The sequence below is a fragment of the Catharus ustulatus genome, chromosome 11 (assembly GCF_009819885.2).
Source record: "Catharus ustulatus isolate bCatUst1 chromosome 11, bCatUst1.pri.v2, whole genome shotgun sequence".
NCBI lineage: Eukaryota > Metazoa > Chordata > Aves > Passeriformes > Turdidae > Catharus > Catharus ustulatus.
Window position 1 is genome coordinate 7,128,906 of NC_046231.1, and position 22,740 is coordinate 7,151,645.

The 22,740-nt window shown below is 37.7% G+C and overlaps 1 protein-coding gene across 1 annotated transcript in view; it reads right to left on the reverse strand.

Moving 5' to 3' along the window:
• URI1 (URI1 prefoldin like chaperone) overlaps positions 1-22,740 on the reverse strand; it is a 41,184-nt gene that overhangs the window by 12,681 nt on the left and 5,763 nt on the right. The window contains exons 2-4 of the mRNA XM_033069435.2: positions 16,672-16,706; positions 12,621-12,699; positions 10,147-10,282 (exon numbers count right to left, since the gene is read on the reverse strand). Of these exons, the coding sequence (XP_032925326.1) occupies positions 10,147-10,282; positions 12,621-12,699; positions 16,672-16,706 (250 nt within the window). The remainder of the gene's footprint in view (positions 1-10,146; positions 10,283-12,620; positions 12,700-16,671; positions 16,707-22,740) is intronic.

A 22,740-nucleotide genomic window follows, 5' to 3' on the forward strand; every position in this document is an offset into this window, starting at 1 on the left:
AAATCTGGGGAAAAAACACTGAAAATTGCATCAAGAGGCAGTATAAACAAAAAGACTAGTTATGCATACATCAAAACATACAATCGAGGGCTATTCTAGCTAACAAATAAAAGGAAGAAAAAGTAAGCTTAAAACCCAGTAGAGACAGGGATTACAATTTAAGAACAGCGCCTGAATAGATGAAGAATTCGGTTTCACTAAAGCCTGAGAAAGACAGTTGTTAAAACTGGCAGGTCATGGTATGAGCAGACTCCTACGCCTGCAGATAACAACTGCACAGGTTGTAATTACTTAAAACCAGAATGGAAAAATCTCTGTAAAAGACAAATTAACCCTTTGATTTGTTATGAAGAAGTTGTACATATTTTGTTTTTGATCTCAACACTAACTGCGAAACCACTCTAAGAAGAAAAATGGGGTGAGCCAGACACAGTGCTGTAGGCGTGGATTTAAGCAAACTGCAATTTAATTTGGACAATATCCCCTCTTAACGAGGCACAGATATGGGGAGAAAGGTATGTGTCCTATCTCCTTTACAAACAGGCTGCACAGAGCCTTCTATTAATATTACCCATAATATTCCCAAAGTTATTCAAGGAGGTAACTGAAGTGCATTGTCACAAGCCAAAAAGCTGACTTGTGAGGTCAATGTAAAAATAAGTACAAGCTGTCTCTTTTCAGTAGAAGTTTCAATAAAATAACAACCAGGTGGAAAGTCTGCTTTAGCCTGACAAAATTAAATCCGGTATTTGAAATCCACTGTTAAAAATCCAATGAAACTTCATTCCTGTTGTTATGTCCAAACATTTCTCTTCTGATGGACAAGAGAAATATGCTCATGCCCTAATAACTGTACTTTCAACACCCAGCAGAAGGCAGACAGCTCTTCTGTCTGGGCAACTACGCTTCACTGCAATTTTGCAAACCTACTTTTAACAACTACCCAGTTCTCAGACATTAGTTCATTTGAGACATTGCTTTCTATATCCCCTTGTGCCAATTAAATAATGAACCCTTTCAACAGCAATTTATAAAATATTAAAAACTTAAGTTTCACTTTTACCTTAAAGTTATCATAAAAAACAAACTAATTTGCAAAAGAAGAAGGTCATAACCGCCTGAAAAGGAAACACAGCTTTCCTAAGACTTAAGAATTGGGGGAAAGAGGGCACAATTAAAGCCTTATACTAATAATATTAATAGACTTGCACTCTTTGTTCAACTCAAAAGTAATACAAATGCAAATTTTCAGGAGGGAAGACTTACTACATAAATTAGTTTCAACTGAGGATCTCTAAGACCTTGCACCTACTGGTCCTATATACCCTGAAGGAGCTAAAAGCCTTTGTGAGGAAGTAAGCTGATTTTCTATTTTAAAATTCCTTTCTGGAATCATTAAAGCAATACAGAAGAAGATGTCTCATACAATATTATGAAGGAGGCAAAGAGATCATCCCTAACACAGGGTCATCAAAGTCACACTCCAAGAAACTTTTTTAAGCTAGTTCCTGCCTCAGCACAGCTTCTCTCCATTAACAACACTCACATGAGCACCAGCACTGCAGCACATGAAACACCTCATACAACCTAGTTATTTATTTTCACAGGATACAAGTATAGCATCCTGCTCTTCCCCTTCTACACAGGGAAGATAACTACAAAATATTCCAGTTTAAAAAATTATTCTCAGAGTATTTCTACTCTTAACTCTCTTTCTGCCTGTTAATTTTAATATTTAATTAAGTATCTTGCTGGTCTTGGGGCTAATCCTAGAAAGTTTTAAGTACATACACAGCTACTCCCCATACAGTTTTCTGGCTATGTATACAGTTGTAAATATTTCAGACACTGCATTTCTTATAATGATAGGCCTTTCAGATAAGGATACGTGAGAATACAAAAATAACCACTAAATTATTTCAAAATGTATTTAAGCAGACAAAATGAGTTTGTACTTAAAAATTAAACCTACTTATTGACTCACTTCTGCAAACAGGTTCTTATCCCTCCTCCCCCCCAACACACAGAGGAGAGGGAATTATGCATGAAACAGTCCAGGCAAAACACAACTACCACCAAGTGCGTGAGATTACTCTCACAGTTTTATAATATTCAGTATTGTATGCTTTTTTTCCCCGTTGCTATTTCACACTGTCTCAAATACAATTGCTTTTAAAATGTATTACTTGCAGTAAATACTTTAGAAAGAAATTTATGCTTTTTGGAAAAGGCTACTCAAGCAATGTCCATCCTTTCCCACAAGGAGCACTAAGACAAAGCTCAGACTTTTAGGGTATTTCAAAAGCATTAGCCTTTAAACCACACAGCAAGCTATGTGTCAAATGTGCAGTCATTCTCCATTCCTCAGGCTGTTTCTAACAAATAGCTTAAGATTCAGCTTCTCTGAAAAAGGCCCTGCATTTGCATTGCCTCCTGGATGAAATACCATTTCCAAAAAATTATGTGATGTCTTGAGCAGTGCCAGCTCAGACCCAGCAGAGGACACAGTTCCTTCCACGTGCATTGAGGGTCCTGCTCCCTTACACGACTTCTTTGTCCTGCATCAGACACAGCAGCTTTTATTATCAGTTAATTTACATCAACATCATCCACAGCTTTACTGGTGTCTAACACACCCTCCAAAGTCCAAATAAAAGAAAGGTAGTGATTGTTTTTTTACAAAATGCTCCCAATCGTGCCTTCAGCTCTTGAACATATTCTCAGTATACATAAGCACATACATAGTTGGGACCAATTTTCCTCTGGTTTTTATTTTACATCCATAGTAAAGGTGATGCTCAGCTGTTTCTTCATCACAACAAGTGTCTCACTCCTTGCCTGCATATCTAAATATTGTTCAGCAGCCATCTAGGTTATGCTGCTGCTGGAGCACCAGGCTGTGATGCTGCTTCCCAGATGGGTGCACGCTGCTTGCTCCGTTAAGTGAGGACACTGAGCAGTTACACAGTATTTTATTTTAAAATGCTGTACAAGCATTAACTAATCTGCCCAGTGCCCTGCGAGGGAGGTGAGTATAACTCTCTCCTATTTCACAGATGAAGAAACAGACAGTTTAAGTGATTTGCCCCAGGCCACACAGCGCGGCAGCGGACAGCTGGGATTATGCGACACTCTGTCCCCAGCCAGCCTGTTGGGCTGCTCACACCTCCCCTGTCAGAGGAAAACCAAGGTTCCTGCCTGGCCAAAGCAGAGATCTTCGCTTGGTCAGGCCCCTCAGCAAAGAAGGGGTCTCCTGGAAAAAGGCTCATGCACCAAACCGCAGGGCAAGCCCAGGGTTATGTGTTTTGAACTTGCCACTGCACACTCTAAAAGCCTCCAACGGAATTCACTGAATTTTGAAGCACACAGGAACTAGTAAGGAACAAGTCACTACAAACTACAGGGGTTTTTATTAATTGAGACCCCCATAAAAATACTGGTAGAATAAGAGAGGCTCCACAGTCTCCTCCTCTTACTACCCCGTGGTCTAAGCTTCTTAGAGCCTTTTAAGACGGATTGAACCAGAGGCTGTTGTCCAACTTTGTCACATCCAATAATCTGAGCAAAGTCTGACATGGCTTTCAGGTGAACCCGTGTAGTTCCTATTTACATGTCTCAGCTTAACCATTTGGAAAGATAGCTCAGTGCCACAGCCCCCCAGAGCCTCTAGGACTGCTCTCCTGGACCACCAAAAGGAAAAGGTATTCAAACCAGAAATCACAATAAGCAGATTTCCCCTGCATAGCAGCCTTTCATATTTACAGGCAGCAAGATTTCTTTACATTTACATCATTCTTTCCCAGCTCCTTCATTAGTCTGAAAGGACTGGATTTCCTTATACCATGATTAGTCATTTTTAAGAAGCAGCCCTCTGCTTGCTACAAATACACTGGTAGAGGAAAAAAATAATTGGGGAACACATTTCATATTGTTGAAATGAAGTCCAGCGAAGCCAGATTTTACACGACATGACAACGCACTAATGCCAAACTGACACAAATTCTCATCTATGCGTTTTGGCTTTAATGGGTTAATTAGCTTGGCTGGATACAAATTTTAATTATCTGAGTTTGACATTAATGTCCTTGGAGTGTTGTCTATAAGGATTTGGGGAATCATAGACATTATTTTAGTTACTTCTGGAAACTGTGTGTTACACTGGGATTTAAATAGTAAGAACAGACAAGAATAGTGAGAACAGGTTGATCTATTTTGAAAAGTCAGACTTTGTGAAACAGGACAAACTGAAACAAAGCTGGAGCCTAATGTACCTGGTCTTCAGGGGAGTCTCACGGATGTAACACAGGAAATAATCTCCTCTGAGGATAGGTGACAGGACAGAAATTTTAGATTAAGTGTAACAAAGAATTCTGCATGCAATTGAGATTTAGAGTAAAGATCTTCTCGCTGTCTAACACAGTTTCTCATGTAGAAGATAAGCAGTCTTAAACACAGTTTATACAGAGTGGTGACAGGCCAGGAACAACCAGCTACCTCAGTTACTGACAGGTGTTCACCTCCTCCAGAGTGAGAATCAGGAGGTACAACCTGAAGGCAGAACCTCAGTAGATCACATTCTCACCATGGAAATTACAGGCATTTTAAGTTCACTACTTATTTTCTTACTTTTTAGGGTCTGCATAAGTAGATCAATCACCTGAGGATTTCTGAATGCATTTTCAAGAAATATATATTGAATCAGCAACAGAATTTTTTGTAGCCAATACTCTTCCAACAGACTATCACAGGTTACTTGAAACAAGTAAAAAAAAAAGGAAAGCAGTATCTACTAGAAGCTTTTCAAAACACCCTTCTCTGATCTTCTATTCTTTTCTGTTCATTTTTTCTAGAAATGGATTTAAGAGTGAAAAGAGAATCCTGATGACTTTTTGTATATATGGATTTAAGCTCTTTTTGCTTGCAACAAGACATGTAAATTCATTCCTTATAAAAGCAATTGCACCAGTTCTTTAAAATGCAATGCAAGCCTTTGTGCAGTAGCTTTTTACCCTTTAAAGACAATCTTCATTCTGTTTTCCATGTTCCCTTGGTACCAAAACCAAAGTCATTTGGATTTCCTTCTGTAAAAATTTGTACAGCCAATTTGGCTTTAGGAATACTAAGTAAATTCAATGCATGTCCCTTTTAGGTTCACACACCTATGTAATTGCTAGAATTATCTGAATACATTTAAATTCCTCCTAAATGAAGGAGGGTGGCATTCAGGCAACTCCTCTGTTGCCCAGTAAGAATCATAAAAAAGGTAAGGGCTTATTTGAATCACAGTATGTAACTTAGAGAAAGGAGTCTATTCTCCTTACTTTGTTCCAGTGTGTTCTGGTTAAAATACCCAGACTGTGGTCCTGTGAGAAGCCAAACACCTCCTGGGAACTGCAGAGCAAATTTAGAGCACTTAGCACTGCATCGAATCAGTTCCCTAACTTAACAAGGGTAAGGAAAGAACTGAGAGAGGTTATCAAACTACGAAGTGATAATCGCAAAAAATGGTAAAAAAATACTAAAAGCACAGTGGAACAGAATTCTCTGCTGTGCAGAAAAAGAGCTGAAAAATAGATTTTTTTTTATATTTTTTTTAACTATAAAAAAGCAAAAGCTGAATCTTTTTGCAGCATTGCCTGCACTTTTTGTTCTTAACCCCAAAAACTGTGAGTAGACAAGTTAGCGTTACATTATTTAGAATATCAGGGAAGATATTTTTACCCTTGGATAAAACATTAAAACCTCAAAAGGCTTCACTCATTCACAGACGGGAAATAGAAAGCCTTCCTATCATGTATTTTGGAGACAAAACCTTTTTTTCTGGAAATGCTGATAAGGAACAAATTCAAAGTGGTCCTCATCCACCCGGATCATCTCATTAAAACAATGGTATCTTTAAACCCTGTATCCTGAGCTATCGGTCAATTTTGATTGACACAAATATTTGTATTAGGGGTTACACACTGCAATTTACAATTGGGGACTATCACAATACTGTATGTTAATGTAATCAGTATTTTCATTTCATGAATTCATTTGCAGCATGACACTGCAAGGGTATTCTTACATATACTGGAGACACAATTGCTAAGTAGTTCAACAATTCTCCTTTAAGTGGGATCTGATAAATTTTTAACACAATAAAACCACTCCTAGTTCTGTGTGCATGTTTTAATTTCCCACCTTTTAAAATGTTTAGACACTTGGAATACCTAGCATACTGAATTAATCCACAAATATTTACAAGAAAAATCTATTTAATTTCTTTCTATAGTAACTACCACAGGGACTATTGTAATGAAAAATTTCCCATCTTAAAGAATTAATGCGATTACTGATATAGAGAAGAAATGTAATTTATATCATCACAAACACGTAAAAGATATAATCCCATATTCACAAAAAGAATCTTTATTCCCTCTTTGAATTCTGAGACAATACAGTCTTGCCTTGAGGAGAACAGAAATATTATGAAGTACCTTAAGCAAGATAATTGTAGGAGAAAAAAAAGTACAATTGCATTATTGTTGTGCTAAACTGTGACATACTTAAAAAGCTAATTTCTTTTATTTTAATGGAATTTGGTGCGCATATCCTTTAATCTACTTCACTATTTCTTCACATTTTTACACACAAACACGTGTGAAATGTTCCCCATTATCTGTACTACCTGGTTTAACAAACTGCAATGAATTTAAAACAATTAAAAATATACTTGGCAATTCTATAAACTTCACTCTGTTTATTAACTATTTTGGAACTTAGTAATTAGAATGTGACAAAAACGCACAGCAAATTAAAAACCTACTGCAAAACTCAAATATTATTCAAGAAGACACGATCAATATTTGATGAAAAAGTAACATTTGACATGAGTGACTGTCCCAAATTTTACCAAATACATTTCAACCAATCACAGTGTTGAACAATTTGCATCTAAATCAAAAGCTAGGCAAACAGAAACGTATCCCCAAAATAGGGCTTTCTACAGCTATGTCAGCTAAAGTGCATTTAAAATTCAGTACAGTCACCCTTCAATTATTCCTTTCAATTAAATAAATTTTAACCAAGAAATTAATCTACTGTGGCTGGGCATTTCTCTATTCCACAGAAGCAAACATTTTTTCAATCATTCTCCTTTAAAAAGCAAATTTAACAAAACTACTAAGACAAAAAGGATGACCTAATTAGTACTAAGTAATATTTAAAGCTTTTTTATATAGTACATTCTTATTGCTACCCCTAACTTCCAAGGCTTTATACTCACTGGTATTGTTTGATTTATCTGGCACTATTGCTGCTTAAGCATGCAAATTCACATTCTCCATTCTTGTATGCACCCAACAGACGCAGAAGGAGCCAAACTGTAAAGTGTCCTGTGAGTTTAGATTAAATTACCTGTTAGGCAGTGGGGTACTCTAAGGCCAGCAGGGACAGCCCTGGTGACCAGAGGTCTCCAATACACAGACCCACACATGAGCCAAAAGCAAGAAGGAAAACTCCCCAGAACCAGCAAGGAAGAACACTAAAAACTGTTCAAAGAATCTCTTACCCTTTTCTACCTGACAATCAGTCCCCCTAGAAAACTTGAACCCTGAACAGATGCTCTCCCACTCCTCACAATTCAGCAGTGAAACATGAGAGATGACATGCAATGAAAATGTCTTGTAATTATTTCCTTATAGTCCTAACTCCTGTTCAAGCACTGAATTACTAGGGCTGTACTAATTAAGTTTGTTATCTGAACAATTCTGACCAGCTAGTTATGAAAAAAACACCCATCTAAATTAAACAGTAATATTAGATTAAAAAATGTAGGTCACTGAAAAAACAAACCATCAACAAATATAGCTAGGTTTATTTCAGCATGAGCCTCTCTTTACTCTGTTCAGAGCCCAATTCCTGCATATCAAAGCCTTTAAGCACACACTGGCCTTAAACACATGCTTAAAAAAGCTTTGCCCCGTTAGGACCTTCTGCCTGGCACGAAGGACACGGGGCACTGCTGGCAGTGTAATCCCTCGCAGTGAGCCTGCCCTCTTTTCCAGTGTGTGTGACCTACTCTTGGAATTTATGGCCAAAACAAAAGGATTATGTACCAAAAATCAAATCACATTTGTCAATGTGATGATAATGCCCAATACACACCCCCTTGTAAGCTATGCTCCCAAACTGCCACTGAAAGCAGAAGTCACACCTATGAAATTACCTGCAGTGCACTAAACACAGGAAAGAGATTTTAAACCAACACTTGCCAAACACCAGCCTTGAAAATTTGTGCCACAAGCAGCCAATTCATATTACATAGCAATGGCCTACAGGTCTTCTACATATATAACTTTTTTTCTTAGAACAAACTAATAAAATCTCCAATATTCTTTTCTAAGGTGCATTCATTTAGCATGAAAATGGTTTAAAAAGTTTAAGTCAGTTGTATTTTTTAAGGGAGAAAAGTATATCTAGGAAAAAAGTAGCCTTTTTTCAGAATCATATGTACTAATACGCTTTTACCATCTAAAACTGAGAGCAGTCCTTAAAAAAAAGTTTTTAGTTAATACCAGTGTTTTGGAGCCTCCCACTGGCAGCCATCACACAGCTGAAGTGAGCTATCAGCTGAATGGAGGGCTTCTATCCAGCATCAATGACTATTTTGCTTTGAAAGAAATTAATATTTCTGAGTTCATATTTTAAATGCAATTTAAAAGATCATAAAGGAAAGACTCCAGCATTTATTGTGTGTCTCCCAGCAGACTACTTAATGTTCAAACATCTACTATGCAAAGGTCAAATGATTTCACTGAATGTAACGGTGACAAAAATATTCTGCAGCACTGAAAAAAATATCAGATGATCAAGGAAAAAGATCTGGACCTGAGATCTCACAAGAGTCACAATAAATAATGTAGATTCAGTTCAGTAAGAAAGAAAATTGCAAAGTTGTGTCAGGAGAACGAGATTGAGAAAGATAATAGGTAAAATACAAATTGCATACTTTTGGCAATGCTCTTCATAAAGGAGTATTTTAAAGTCATACAGAAAATGAATTTTATAAAAAAATCCTCATTACAATTTTGAAAAAAGTCCTCTTTTTATATAAATACTGCTGCACAGAATTGGGAAAAAAGGCTTATTTAGATGGGAAATCTCTAGGGTATTCTGCTGCAGGCAGCAACATGGATTGCTGCAGTCAGACAAAAATCCAGTGTAAATAGTTGTGGTAGTTGTAATATACACAGGGCAAAGGTGCAGTGAGTATCCACTGAGGAACTGGACAGGTTACAGATAAACCAGTAAGAAAAAAATCAACTCAAATGCTTGTCTGAAGCAAACAACAAAGGCTAATAGGCACCAATTTATTTTCCATTTTGTTGTGCTTTTACTTGCTTGACATTTACATCAAATATTTTAAGTTCTCATTCTTTCTAACATAAAGAAGTTCCAAAGTGCACCATGCACAGCTTTTGCTCTGGTCCTGGCTCTTGAAAGCCAAGATCTCAACAGCAGCTACAAAAAGCTGGGAATTAACCCAGGAATTGCCTATCTGCCCTTGTGATGTGTTTCTATGTAAGATGAATTTGGTGGTGATCAACTGCAATGGATCTGGGGAGATCCAGGAGATCACATCTGAGGAATTTCAAGGGCAGAAGGCAGAAATGCAGCTGAGCAGCAACTACAAAAACCAACAAGCAGGTGCAAAGTATCTGTAGAGAGAGGGGAAAAAATGGAAAACTACATGGCCAAAACAAAAAAAAAACCAAAACACCCACAAACAACACAAAAAAACCCAAAACACAGGACAAGACAGCAAAGAAATAAGAAACAAGACAAGGGAACAAAACGCAGGGAATAAGGGTAACTAAGAGCAAAAGTCCAAGGCAGTGTCCACTTGTCCAATGTTTGGAAGAAAACCCAGAATTTGTTACACTAAAATACAGTGAAAGGGGGTTTTTAGTTTGGTTTCTTTTTCTAATTAGACATAGCCAATCAAGTCTCAAGCAAAGATGGAAAACAAGGTGCTAAATTAATATAACACCTGAATGGGACTTCTGTTTGTGAGCTCACAAAAAGAAAACAACACAGATATCACTAGTTGTATATATTAATACAAGGTACATCATTTTAGCTTATGTTCAGAAACATACATACGTTTTTTTCTGTGCTCAACCAGCTCAATAGCCTGCTTTGCTGAGCATTTTGAAAACCAGTTGTCCCCCAGCAGAACAGTGATCTCATTGGTGTGGACAAGCTTTCCTGGCATGAAGGCAAGAGGACCAAGAGGTACCTGTCAAAGACACACACATCACTAATGAAAATAAAACTTTGGCAGCCATACATGTCTTAGCTTTTTTAAAAAAGTAAACCATAGATTTTAAAAAAATAAAAATTCTACAGCAGCTATTTAGTGACTAACCCATTATAAATATTGAAGTGATCAGATCCATTTGAATTTAGTATTGTACTTACAGTATCTGAAAACTTGAACTTCACCAGACAACTTGTTCTGCGACACAGAACTACAGTACAGTTGAATGCTCACTTGGAAAACAAATTCACTTCACCTGAACATATAAACCTTGATAATACAAATTATTTGTGTTATATGAAGACTACATTCACTTCCTAATAAAAGCCAGATTAGTTTTGCTAAATTTTTTTAAATACTTGCATTTTTTTAAATACTTCAATTTTTTAAAAATACTTTAAATACTTAAACAATTTTAAAATACTTAAGTGATCAACTCAAGGATGAGTTGCTCTTCTCAGAATCTGTCTTGGTAATACCAAGAACCCAGAAACTCCAGTGTAAGACACTGCTGCTCCCAGCAGGACCACAGACAGTGTTTAATCTCACTTTGCTGGCTCATTCACCAGGTAAGACGTTCACCTCAACCTGCCCGGGATGCTCCACAAGCAATTCTCACCCTTTACTTGCTCTCCAGGCATAAGGACAATAGATAAAGGCAGGACACTTCAGGCAGGAGTACATAGGTGACAACACATAGAACTTTACATCTGTTTCCTAACATATGAATGCCCCATTTTAACATGCATTGCAACATGTTAGGATAGTGGTTTTATGATTTAAGACATCTTCTACTGCCCAAATTTTACAGGCAGTGCTTGGGTAAGTCCTCTAGGTGAGGAGCCTTGGCCACCCCTATGCCTGCCCTGGCATTCTGACCCCCAGGCCCACTGCCACCTTCCTGGCTGCCTCTGGGCTTCAATCATGAAGAAATTAGGAGACCAAAATCAAAATAGATCTAAAATGGAGATGGCCATCCACATCAAGTCTCTCTTTTTAGGGTAAAAAGAGACCTATCTCAGACAGTTTGTATCAGCTCCCTCTACTTTATTCTTCTGCCTTCTTTCTCAGTTCCTCAGCACAGCCACTTGTTTTCTCACTGTGTTTGTGCTGAAGCAGAGCACTTGGCCCAGTGGATCATCTCCCTGGAAAGCCATCTTCCCTCTCTTCCATATCCAGGAGGGTACCAGTGCTGGAAACAGTTCCCCAGCAGGCAGGACCCTGACATTAAGACTATGTAGAATGTGCTTTTTCTACATGCATGCCCCCCTGACTTGATTTTAAAGTAGCAGACTGTATGAGTTGCCTATTCACTCTTCCTTCCCCCAAAATGATGAAAGCAAAATTAAAAGCATATGAAAATATTTGGCTAACAGGATAGGAACTGTTTCTATACATTTAAAGTAACAGATGTGAATTAACACTGCTGCTTCAACTAAGAATAAGCCCTATCTAGCTTTCTTTCAAAAATAAGGGAGTTTCTATGCCTCAAAACACCACAATCTTTATGCTTTCAACATCATGTGGCCACACATACACATGACAAATGGACTACACACAAAATCCAGAGCTGTATCACCAGCACAGCAAAAGGAAACCCTTTTCCCACATGGTAAAGTGTACTCCAGCACTGTCTTACTAAAAACCCAACTCCTATCTGAGCCAGACTGCCAAGGAAGGCAGCAGTCAGGCACTGAGTGCTGAAATCAGCCACTCAGTTATGTGCAGCACAACTTCCCTGCCTTCAAGGATGTATTTTGAGTTGAACCTGAGAAGAAGGGAAGAGAGAAAAAAGAGAAGCCAATTTCTTCAAAATTTTGGTGAGTGCAAGCCAACAGGGCAAATTTTACACAGGGAGATGTAGAGCTGTTAGGGAAGATTCAGAGCACCAGAAAAGATTGCTATGTCAATGAGAAGATTGGTGGAACAAAAATTAGCAGCACCTTTTTATGTAAAAATCAATGTTCTAGGGTTTATTTCCATGAATCAGGAAATACTACAGCCACTTTCTTCTCAGGAAATGACTAAGTACTGTAATTCAGTCATAATTATCGTTTTCTATACAATAGATTTACATATCAAACATGTCAGGTTTTGTGTTAAGCATTTATGTCATCAGCTCTCAGTTGTCAGTAACACTGTAATTTGTAATGGATTTCAAAGAAAAGAGAAAGAAACAAAAGCAAAGGTTTAACTATTATCATAATAAATGTAATATTACTAAGTACTGGCAACCTAACACCTCACCCCAGTGCAGGCAGCCCAGGTTTTAAGAGTTTCAGCCCATTTTCTTGTGTGACCTCTGCCATGTACATACCATGATGTCATAGGACAACTTGTCAGGCAGTGTCTGGAGTCGTTCCTGAAGAGCCTCATAATCACTCTCCACTTTCTTCCTGTTGACAAATTCAAGTTGATTCAATTTCACAGCTAAAGTAAAGAGTTAATGGTTTTCTGCTAATAAATCAAAACATCGTAAAAATACAGAAAAAGGAACTGTTTTACACTAACACATACAGCTGATTAATAACCCATTTATAAAAGACATGGGATGACAAACATAATAGGTAGATTATTTTCTAATAATGTGTATTAAGATAGGTACATGATTATTTTAGATTGTGCATGTCTCATTCAGAATTAGAATTTTTCATGGTGCAAAGAAGCAGTTCTTTCACTAGGATTTGGAGCACCTCACTCCATGTTCAAGTCCAAGTTATAACACCACCAATATTTAGAAAAAGAACTGAAAATCCAGTTTATGCTTTGTAAGAGGCAAATTCTTCAAACTATAACTTGTTATGCAGAGCTCATATACTGACCTCGGTTTGAGCTGATATAAATGAGCAAAATCTTAATTCTGATTTTCCCATGAACTTGGTGTTCCTGCCAAGAATGAGCACCCCTGAAAGATGGCTGGATCACCAGGATTCTGTCACATTTTCAAGCTCAGACAAGGGACAAGCATCCCTTCTGATACTTCTCTATCTAAATTATAAATAAGGTTCATGCCACGTGTTGCTACCCAGGAGAGAAATGGTTTGGTGAACTGGGACAAGGTATTCATTCCCATGGCAGACACCTGGCTTGTCACAGGACTTTGCAGGAAACAGCTTTTCAGTGGCTGCAAGGATTTCACTCTGTGTACAAAACAAGCAACTACACTCCCTCCAAAAAAGCCTTCTTTTGTAAAGGTCTTCTTAAATACTTAAATTTGTCTGGAAAAAGTCTTTTAATGGACCCCTGCCAGTCTAAAGATGGTCAGAAATCAGCTCCTGCATGAAGCAGCTGGCATATAAATGTCAGGTTTGATGATATTGTTTACTTGTACTTCAAAACAATAAACATATATATGGTAGTAAATTCTGCAATAAAAGGTAACTGAAAGCACAGAGCAGCACACTTAACAACACTGACCCAAGATGCAAATTACAGGTTTTCTGAGGATGACTCAGGAAAGCAATCTATAAATGTGCTGAAAAATGAATGTCATAGTTGATAACACAACTCTCAAAATATTACCATTGATTTTCTTAGATTCCTAAGCAGAGTGAAATCTTTTTCAGCATTCATTATGAAAAATTATCTGATAGTCTTATGTTTTGACTCATTTGTTTCACATTTTAACTCTGATGTAACCACCCTACTTTCCACTTATTCTAAGTTGTTGAACTCATCCTGAAAAGAAGAATTTAGGTTTTTATGCCATTTTGACATTAAAACCATACTCCACATAACTGATTTACCAAAGATGCTCACTGCTGCTTTGCTGTGACAGCAGATTTCTCCCACATATTTTAGGCAAGTCTTTCTGTCCATTGCCCACATGAGAGTGAAAACATAATTCACTTCCTTCAAAGAGGAAGGACAAACTCATGAATCTTAGCAAAATGCACTGAGATGTTTTGGGGAAAGAAGGAATATAATGAAAACTTGGTGTCAACAATAACAATCAATTACTTAATGCTATTTACAGAACCCAGCCTTTGCCTCAGAGAGAGTTGGATTTGAGAAATGGACCCAAGCAGCCACTGAAAAACAAGGCCTGGCAAATGTCTCAAATGAAGGAGAGGACTCCATGGGAAGAGCCTGGCATGAAAATCCTCCACTCACAGCAGGACTAAACATCCCCAGCATTTCATGGCTGAAAGTCACTCAACATTTCTTTGTTAACCTGAAAAGAAGACAGTGTCTTTAAGGTCTGACAGCTGCATGTTACTGAATAATCTGATCAGGGTCCAGGAGAACACACTTGCCACAAAAGCTGTGCTCCTTTAGAAGTAAAGCACCCTGCTTTTTGTACTGGGACTGCTGCCCTTTGCTGAGCAAACCTCCACCATGGCAATCTCTAAAAGTGGGGTCACATCCTGAACTGGGCCATGCAGATAAAGAAAATTTAAATTCATCCTTTAAATAACTGGCCTGATACAGCATTACTTAAGAAACTCCCTCTTTATGTATAGCTGATGCTTTCCCAAGCTCTGGGCTGCACCAGTGCTAGAGTTTGCAATAGGCAATGAAGAACCAAAGGGAAAGGGAGGAAGAACACTGGGACCCCAGCTATGAACATGTCCCTAGAAGCTGAAATGCATGCCTAGCTATTAATCCCATAGCCAAGCCATTACTGGAATCATGGCTTTAGAAATGTACTTCAAAAAGTGCACTGAAAAATGGAAAAGAAAATAATTTAATGGAAATATATTGAAGCTGAGCATTTTAAAACCCTATTGTTATTCACCCAATCCTATTTAACATTCTTCTGTGTCACTGACTACTTAAAAGGTCTTATATGAACAAATTATTCAGTTGAAACAAGAGCACTCAACTCTTGCACAATCAAGATCTAAATAAGACTACTAAATTTTAAATTTTTTTATGAAGTAAAGATTGTATGGATGCTATACAAACTGCTTTTCTATATAAAAGAAATCAGGAAGTTATTTTTTTCATTAGAGGTTCTGTGCCCAAAACCCTCGAGTTCATGGGATCATTGCCAGAGTTTGCATAAAAGCAAACACAGGAGCAACTCCTCTTTCCACAGCCAACATTCCCAGGCCACTCCACAAACATCAGTCATTGTAAAAACGAAAATAATTGTTACAATTTTCCAAACTTTTAAAAATCTGTTCAAATTTTACAGCTTTCTGCCAAATAGTTTATTTTGGAAAAGCACTGTCTCTGAGTGGAAGAATGCACATGCAGAATTTCACATGGCAGCCAGCAGGCACAGACACTGCAAAGCTCCTGAGAAAGTGCATGAGCTGGAGATATTCTGCCTGCCTTCACCACAGCAGCACCAGTAGGCACTTCAATATTTCCCTTATTGAAAATTAATGCAGCCTCTGAATTTTAAACATAAATGAAACATATTAGTTTTAGATTATTTTTGCGAGCCAATAGTCAGAATTTAATATGATGATGTGTATAGATTGCCTTGATTTTTTCCTCTTATCCAGTGCTTGCAGCCTATGTGCATTTAAACTAAAAACATTTGATACACACTAAATATAAATTATTTGCTTGGAGTTCTTTCAGGCATGAAGAAAAAGCCTCTTAAAATAAATTTAAAATATTATATGCTTGATGGTGTATAACCAAAGGTTTAATCTCACCACTAAAGGGGCAGTTGCTGTGATTCTGCAATAACCCTGCAGACAACAATCAAGACAGCTCCTGTTGTTCTCTCAGTAAAATCATGGTAAACACAGCATGGATATATCGTAATTTGATATCTGTAAGATCAACTATTATATCTCACAGTAACTCATAAGATTTCATTCACCATTAAATGTACATTTTCCTCAGATGCCATACAAAACTATTATTTACTAGGTATGTTTTCTATTAACCATACACTGTCAACACAGGAAAAAATGCCCAGGGATAATTTTTTTATATAACAAACCATTTATTTTAAGTATTGAAAACTAAGCTTTAGCACATACTTTATTGGGGGGGGGTATTACTTTCTGTGTTGTTTCAGCATAAGGAGGGGGGCAAGTGGAACTTCCCTACTTGCTCCATAGGTAGAAAACAACAATAATTCTATCCTGGGAGCACCTTTTCACCATTCAGGCAGATTAAGCATTCATCCAACAAGGCTACTTGGGCAAAAATGACAGATGAGATAGGTTTTTAAGGCATAAGTATAAACAGTGAGGCTCACTGTATTTGTGACTTAATTATATCAGTGAGAAAGAAATATATTTTAAGGAGAGTACATTGCAACAATTCTGAACTATCACTAACCAAAATCCCCAAAACATGCTAGCAGGATTTGACTCTCATCAGAATAAACAGCAATACTTTACTAAAGCATAACTAGGTTACTCATCAGTATTTTACACATGCAGAATTTTTTTACTTACCAGTGCTGGATTTTTTCTTGGCAGCCAGTGACCACCTGTCATTAAAACAGATAACTACTCATGAAAAAAACAAGGCTAAGCACACAGCTGCAAAGTCAATGCATCAGAAACTAGAACAGGAGCTTTACAGATTTGGTGCTCTCTCTACCCACATTTTTATTTGTCAGGGCAAAGGCGTGTGAACGGTCGTTCTTAAGCAGCACACTTTATCACAGGCTAATGCAGAGTGATAACCACAGAAAAAAATTGAGCTTTTCACTTCTTATTTTGGTACAATACCTACTCCATAACTATTACGTGACACAGGATCTGAGATAAGTAGCAGTTTGTGCAATCTGCCGATCTATTTTCAGTGTTACATGTTTGCAGAGTAAGAAAACAACATAAATTGTAACAAGACATCACTGTAACTCCCATACTCAGTCATTAAAAAGCAAAACAAATGAATCTCACAGCACCAGAAACATTTTTCCTCTATCAGTACATCAACAAATGTCTCCATTGGCCACTTTCACTTGAAAAAGCACAAATTAACTTTGTGCTGTGTAAATACATAGATATTTGACATTATGATGGGCTGCTGGTGTCTTTCTGGGTGTCAAAAAGGTAAGTTTTAATATAAATTATTTCACCTACTTCCTTATGCCACAGGCTTTCCCAAGAGATACAAAAGAATTTACAAAATAAAGTATATTGTTAGAATTAAGTATTTTATCTTTTTTAACTGCAATTTTTTAGACTATATATATATAGCAAACAGGCAGGATGCTGAAACCTGTGACCTTCTCTGCCACAATTACATGGAGATTTTGTCTTTCAAAACATATTCTGATCTCTGAATAGTAGTTACCAAAAATACAACACAAACAATTTCATTCAATTATATGAAATGCAATGAAGCCATGAGGCAGTTAAATATGTCTAGACAGCTCCTCAATATAAGTGTTTTCTAGATTTTTTTTTACAAATTTCGTTTTTTCTATAGCCAAAATAATGCTAACATTTGAAAGCAATTAATGAGAAAATTTGCAGAGAAAACAATAACATACATTCAAGTACCACTGAAATCACTGGAGCAGATAATTCTTTTTTTTTTCCCCAAACAACAGAATGAAAGACAATTTTTTTTTTCAGTTAGCATATGTGCAGCTTTTGCACAACAGATCTCAGACCCTGCACTTCCTACTCATGTAGGAGTAAAAAAAAATGTGACTACTTTGTGAGCTAATAATTCTTTAAACAGAGCAAAGTTCTTAAATGAAAAGGATCAGCTTTACATTTGTGGTTACGTTATTTCATAATCCATCAGGAAAGTCAGCCAGGTAACTCATCCCACATAAGCCAAGTTTAAATTTATCACTTGCTTTAAACTCCTACAAATCAAATGCCTAGCAAAATATCTTCCTTAATGTGCAAGCCAACTATTTTTAATCTTGAGAGCAAATACACAGACTTGCACAGGACATCAAGCCAGAAATCTAATTCATACTATTAATATGAAGCCCATTTTAAGAGTAAAGTTTCTGCAGAAGACATAAATTGTCTGGTAACAAAGCTTAGGCACACTGGAGCCCATCACTAACGTCTCAAGGAGCCCAAACCTATTCTACCCACATCCTTCATCCTTTCACATTTGGCAGTGATTGTGAAGCACACAACATAATTTAGCATACAAAAATGTTTATGAAATCCTTTTAAAAAGTTTCAATTTAATTGCCCCATTACAGATGAAGATGGAAAAGACAGGAAGCTTTCCATTCCCAATACATGACGTTCCATGCATGAAGTGAGCTGAAAGCACAAAAAGAAAAGCCCTGCAAACCATAAGAGCAGCATGTTCATTAACCTCTACATGATAATCCTTTCGTAGCTGCATATTAACTAGTTACATATTCATAATCATTTACATTATTTAGAGGACCTTCTATGAAAATTTCCAAGCTATATCCATTAGCCACAAAGTTAAAGGTTACAGAAGAGAGTCTATTTAATGTTTCCAGGAAGCTTTTTTAATTAGTAAATATGTAAATTGGGCACATGTGCTTTTAATGTTTTTAAGAAATAGTCCATCAGTAAAACTGCATAGGGGCATACACCGTTTCCATCACCCTTTACCCCACCCTTTAAAAAAAAAAAAAAAAGAGAGAGAGAAATCAATAACACCAATCAATTTTAATTTAATTCTTCTTCTTTGATATAATCTCTCTTGAAGGGATACCAAAGGGTGGAACCAACAACAAACCTTTTCATTTCAATGGCCAGCACAAAATGAGACCTTTTAGAGAAGTGCTAAAATACACCACCTTAAAAATGTTGTAGACCGCACTTCTGGAACTGAAGTCTATTAAAAGAATAGAGAGAATAAATATTGAAAAACAGATGGAGATCAATTATGCATATGACCTTTATTAGGTCAGTCCCACTGTTTGGATAACAACTGGTCTTATCACAGCAAAGAAACAAACAGATAGATATATAAACAAATCTTTGATTCTTTGCCTTTAATCAAACACAGGAAAATCATTAGTCTATCTTCCAGACATAATTTATATCCAGAGTTACAATTAAGGAATGAAAAACCCTTTTAGGGTAAATAAAATAAATGACCTGCTTGTTTGTTCACTAGGGTTCCATTTACCTGGACAGCTACTGCCACCAAGCATGCCTTATTTTTAAGACATCATAGCAAAGTGTTACCAACAAACTCTGAATTCTCCCCTTTTAAGCATAAAAATGTATGAGTTTGTGAATGCACATGGTTATCAGTGGCTTATCTGCATACTAAAATATTTATTGAACTACTCTTGCAGCGGACTTAACATTACCTAATCATGGGTCTGGTGATTAAAACAGAATCCACTGTCAGGAAACATATTCCACAGCCTTAAAAGAAAGCAAATAAGCAAAAATGCTGTTTCCTTCCTTTCCACCAACACCAAGTTGATAAAATGCAGTGCTTCTCAGGCCCCTGACCCACCAGATCCACACCTGCAAGCTCCACAAGCAGCCCCTGGGACAGGGGAGAGGCCATCCCTGCACACCTGCAACCCACCATGTAATTCCTGCTGGATTAAACCCAAACTCTCCCAGAAGGAGATTATGCTTGTTCTGCTGTCACTGCTACGTGCCTGAGCTATTTCTAGGGATGCCTGTGCTGCTGCTGTTAGGGAATCCCTCATTTGTAGGTGTCACAAGCACAGCACGAGGATCAGCTTTAGAGCTGTGATCACATCCCAGGTGTCCCCAGTTCCACCGTGCCAGTGTGATTCCACGGCAGATAGCAGGCTAATGACTCCAAATCACCACCAGACAACTCTTATCATCCAGCCAAGGACTACCTGACCAAAGACAGAACTCCTTCTGTCTGCAACAGATTCTCCCTTCCCACTCTATCTATCCACTACCTTCTCTATGATCTTGTATCCAAAGAGTTCAAAATCTCCTCCACAAGTTCAAGTGAGCAGCACTTTGAAAAAGCACTGCACTGATTCTGCAGGCTGAGTTAGAACCACTAACTCTGGTCAGGGCTGGGAAGGGAAGCCAGAGCTCCCAACTCAGCAGCCAGGCTGCCGACCAGCTGGGAGCCGGAGAGCCACTTGTGGGAAGGCAGCTGCAGGCACAGGGGCTGGGGGGAGCAGAGGAGCAGTGTCTGTGCCCTGCATCATCGCAGAGCTGCCAGCTCAGGGCAGCACAACACCCTCAGCTGATGCCTGGCACCACGGCCACTTTGCCTTGCAAAGTCCCCAAACCCCTGCTGCCAGGCAAAACTCAATGTAAAAACAGCAGAGGCAGATGTTTTTAGATTGAGCTGTCAAAACTCAGTGTAAAAACAGCAGAGTGGTTAAGGCTAGGAAATTATGGAAACACTGGGGCTGTGTCTCTCTGACACCCTGAAAGCCTCATTTTGGGGCTTTTTCTGAAGGTGAGGGCAGCAAGCTAGTGCTCACATACTTGCTTTTGGCCTGTGGTTTTATTTTTAATTTCCACTCCTCTCCACTTCTGATGAACAAAGTGGTGGCACAAAGAGTTCTCTCCATTCCCAGACTATGTTGCTTCATTCAGGTACTTCTCCAAGGTGGAGGGCATGCAAGTGAATGTTTCTCCCTACTGAGCAGCTGGGCACTGCCTACAAAGGTGCTGGGTCTAACACACAGAGGGCAATTCTCTCTCATCTCTTCTGAACAGCAGTGAGACAAGCTGCCAAGTCAGAACCTCATTTATGTCTCAGCTTGTGAAAAATTGTAACAGAGCTGGTCCTGGTATCATCTACAGGCAATGATAAACCTACTCTCTGTGAGTCGTGCAGTGATGTTCATGTCCAGAGAAGAAGAAACTTCTAAGCTTTCAAGATGGAAGTTAAATTCACTGAAAATGATGAAAATAACAATGTTGTATCAGATTAGGAAGAGGTCCTAAATGAAGGAGAGGCCATTTCCACACTTGCAAGTATGAAGGTGAAAATGCAAAGCATGGCACAAAAGCAAAGTTTCCCTTTAAACAAGTTGCAAGTTAGGCACCTAAAAGGCCAAGCAAATGTCTGCTGGTTCTACATGCACACAGCTGAGCATTTTGCTTCAAAACTGTGGCTCACAACCTGGCTGGTCTTCTGAAATGAGAAGCTAGGGAGACAGATCTAATCCCAGCTCTGATTCTGTTTCTTCTATATGGCCTTGAGCAAATCACAACCTCTCAGTCTACATTTCTTCATCTGCAAAATGGGGATAATAGTATTAACCTACCCACCTCAGAGTGTTTAATGATGATTAATTAATGTGAGAAAAGCACTCTAAAGATGTAAGAGCACTATATAAGTGATAAAGCATTATTTACCACTTGAAAAGTAATCTGAATAAAATCAGATATGCAAGTAATTTGTTTACATGTAGCAATAATATAATTTGTGACTATTTAATCTTGAATTAGTCTCACTTTAAACATCCCTTTCAATCACATTTCCAGTTACTTAGGGAAAATGACAGTATGGAATACTTTTTGTGGAAGAAAAGCAAGTAATGAGGTGGTAATTAAAGTAAGGGTCTAATAAAGTCTAAAACCAATGACTTGCCTTCAGGAAACTGTCCCTGTCATTGGAAATTGTAAAAATATCTGTTTCAACCTAGATCCAGAACCTTCCACCAAGTGTACACCGATTTCCTGAAATGCAGATCTACGTTTGCAAGGCTCGTGATAAATCAAACGAGCCACTACTGACTTCCTCTAGGTGACTCCAATTCTGCAGAGTTCTAAATGTTAAATATTCCACATTCAAGCATTTACTGTGGTTCATACATGCACATGAGCTGCCTCCATCTGGAAATGTTTGCAGTATCAAAACCCTCTCTGCCATGCAAGCCATGCATGAGATTTCCCCCTTTTACCCTCAAACACTAAAATTTTACCCATGAAATTATCAGTTCACAATACCACTTTACATTAGAGAACAACACTACTGAGTGGTCAAATATTTAATCATCTCTTGGTAACAAGGATGTAACAAGCCACAGAAAAAAATACACATTTAAAATGAATTTTCATTTTTTCCTCTAGGAAACTACACAGTACTCGCCTAGAACACAGCAATCACTGATGGAGAAAGACAGAATTAACATTTGTACAATTGTTTTTCCTAGAGCCCCATTTTCAATCAAAAAATGAAATAAAACTATTAAAAATTATTCAGTCTGTTGGCACACTGTATGATCTAATGCAAAAGGAAGAAAGCATTTCTGAGCTCTCATATTCATTTATTAAATCATATTACTCAAAAATGCTACATTTCAACAAATTATTAACATAAAACCCCCTTTGGGTGGAAACTTCTGCCTTTTGAAGAAATGTGCTCAGGAAGAATACTGAAGGAAAAGAGAGAAAGAAAGCTGAATCATGGCAAACATTTCTTCTTAAAGTAAAAAATCTTACCTAGCAATATAGTCACAATTTTTACCTTTCTTTACAAGAAAGCAAGTGAAGATCTACTATTTTTATATTAATTGTGTACATACCCGGGGGTCTTACAGTTTTGCAGAAAAAGTAGTACATAACTATTATTTATCAATAAATAAATACTAA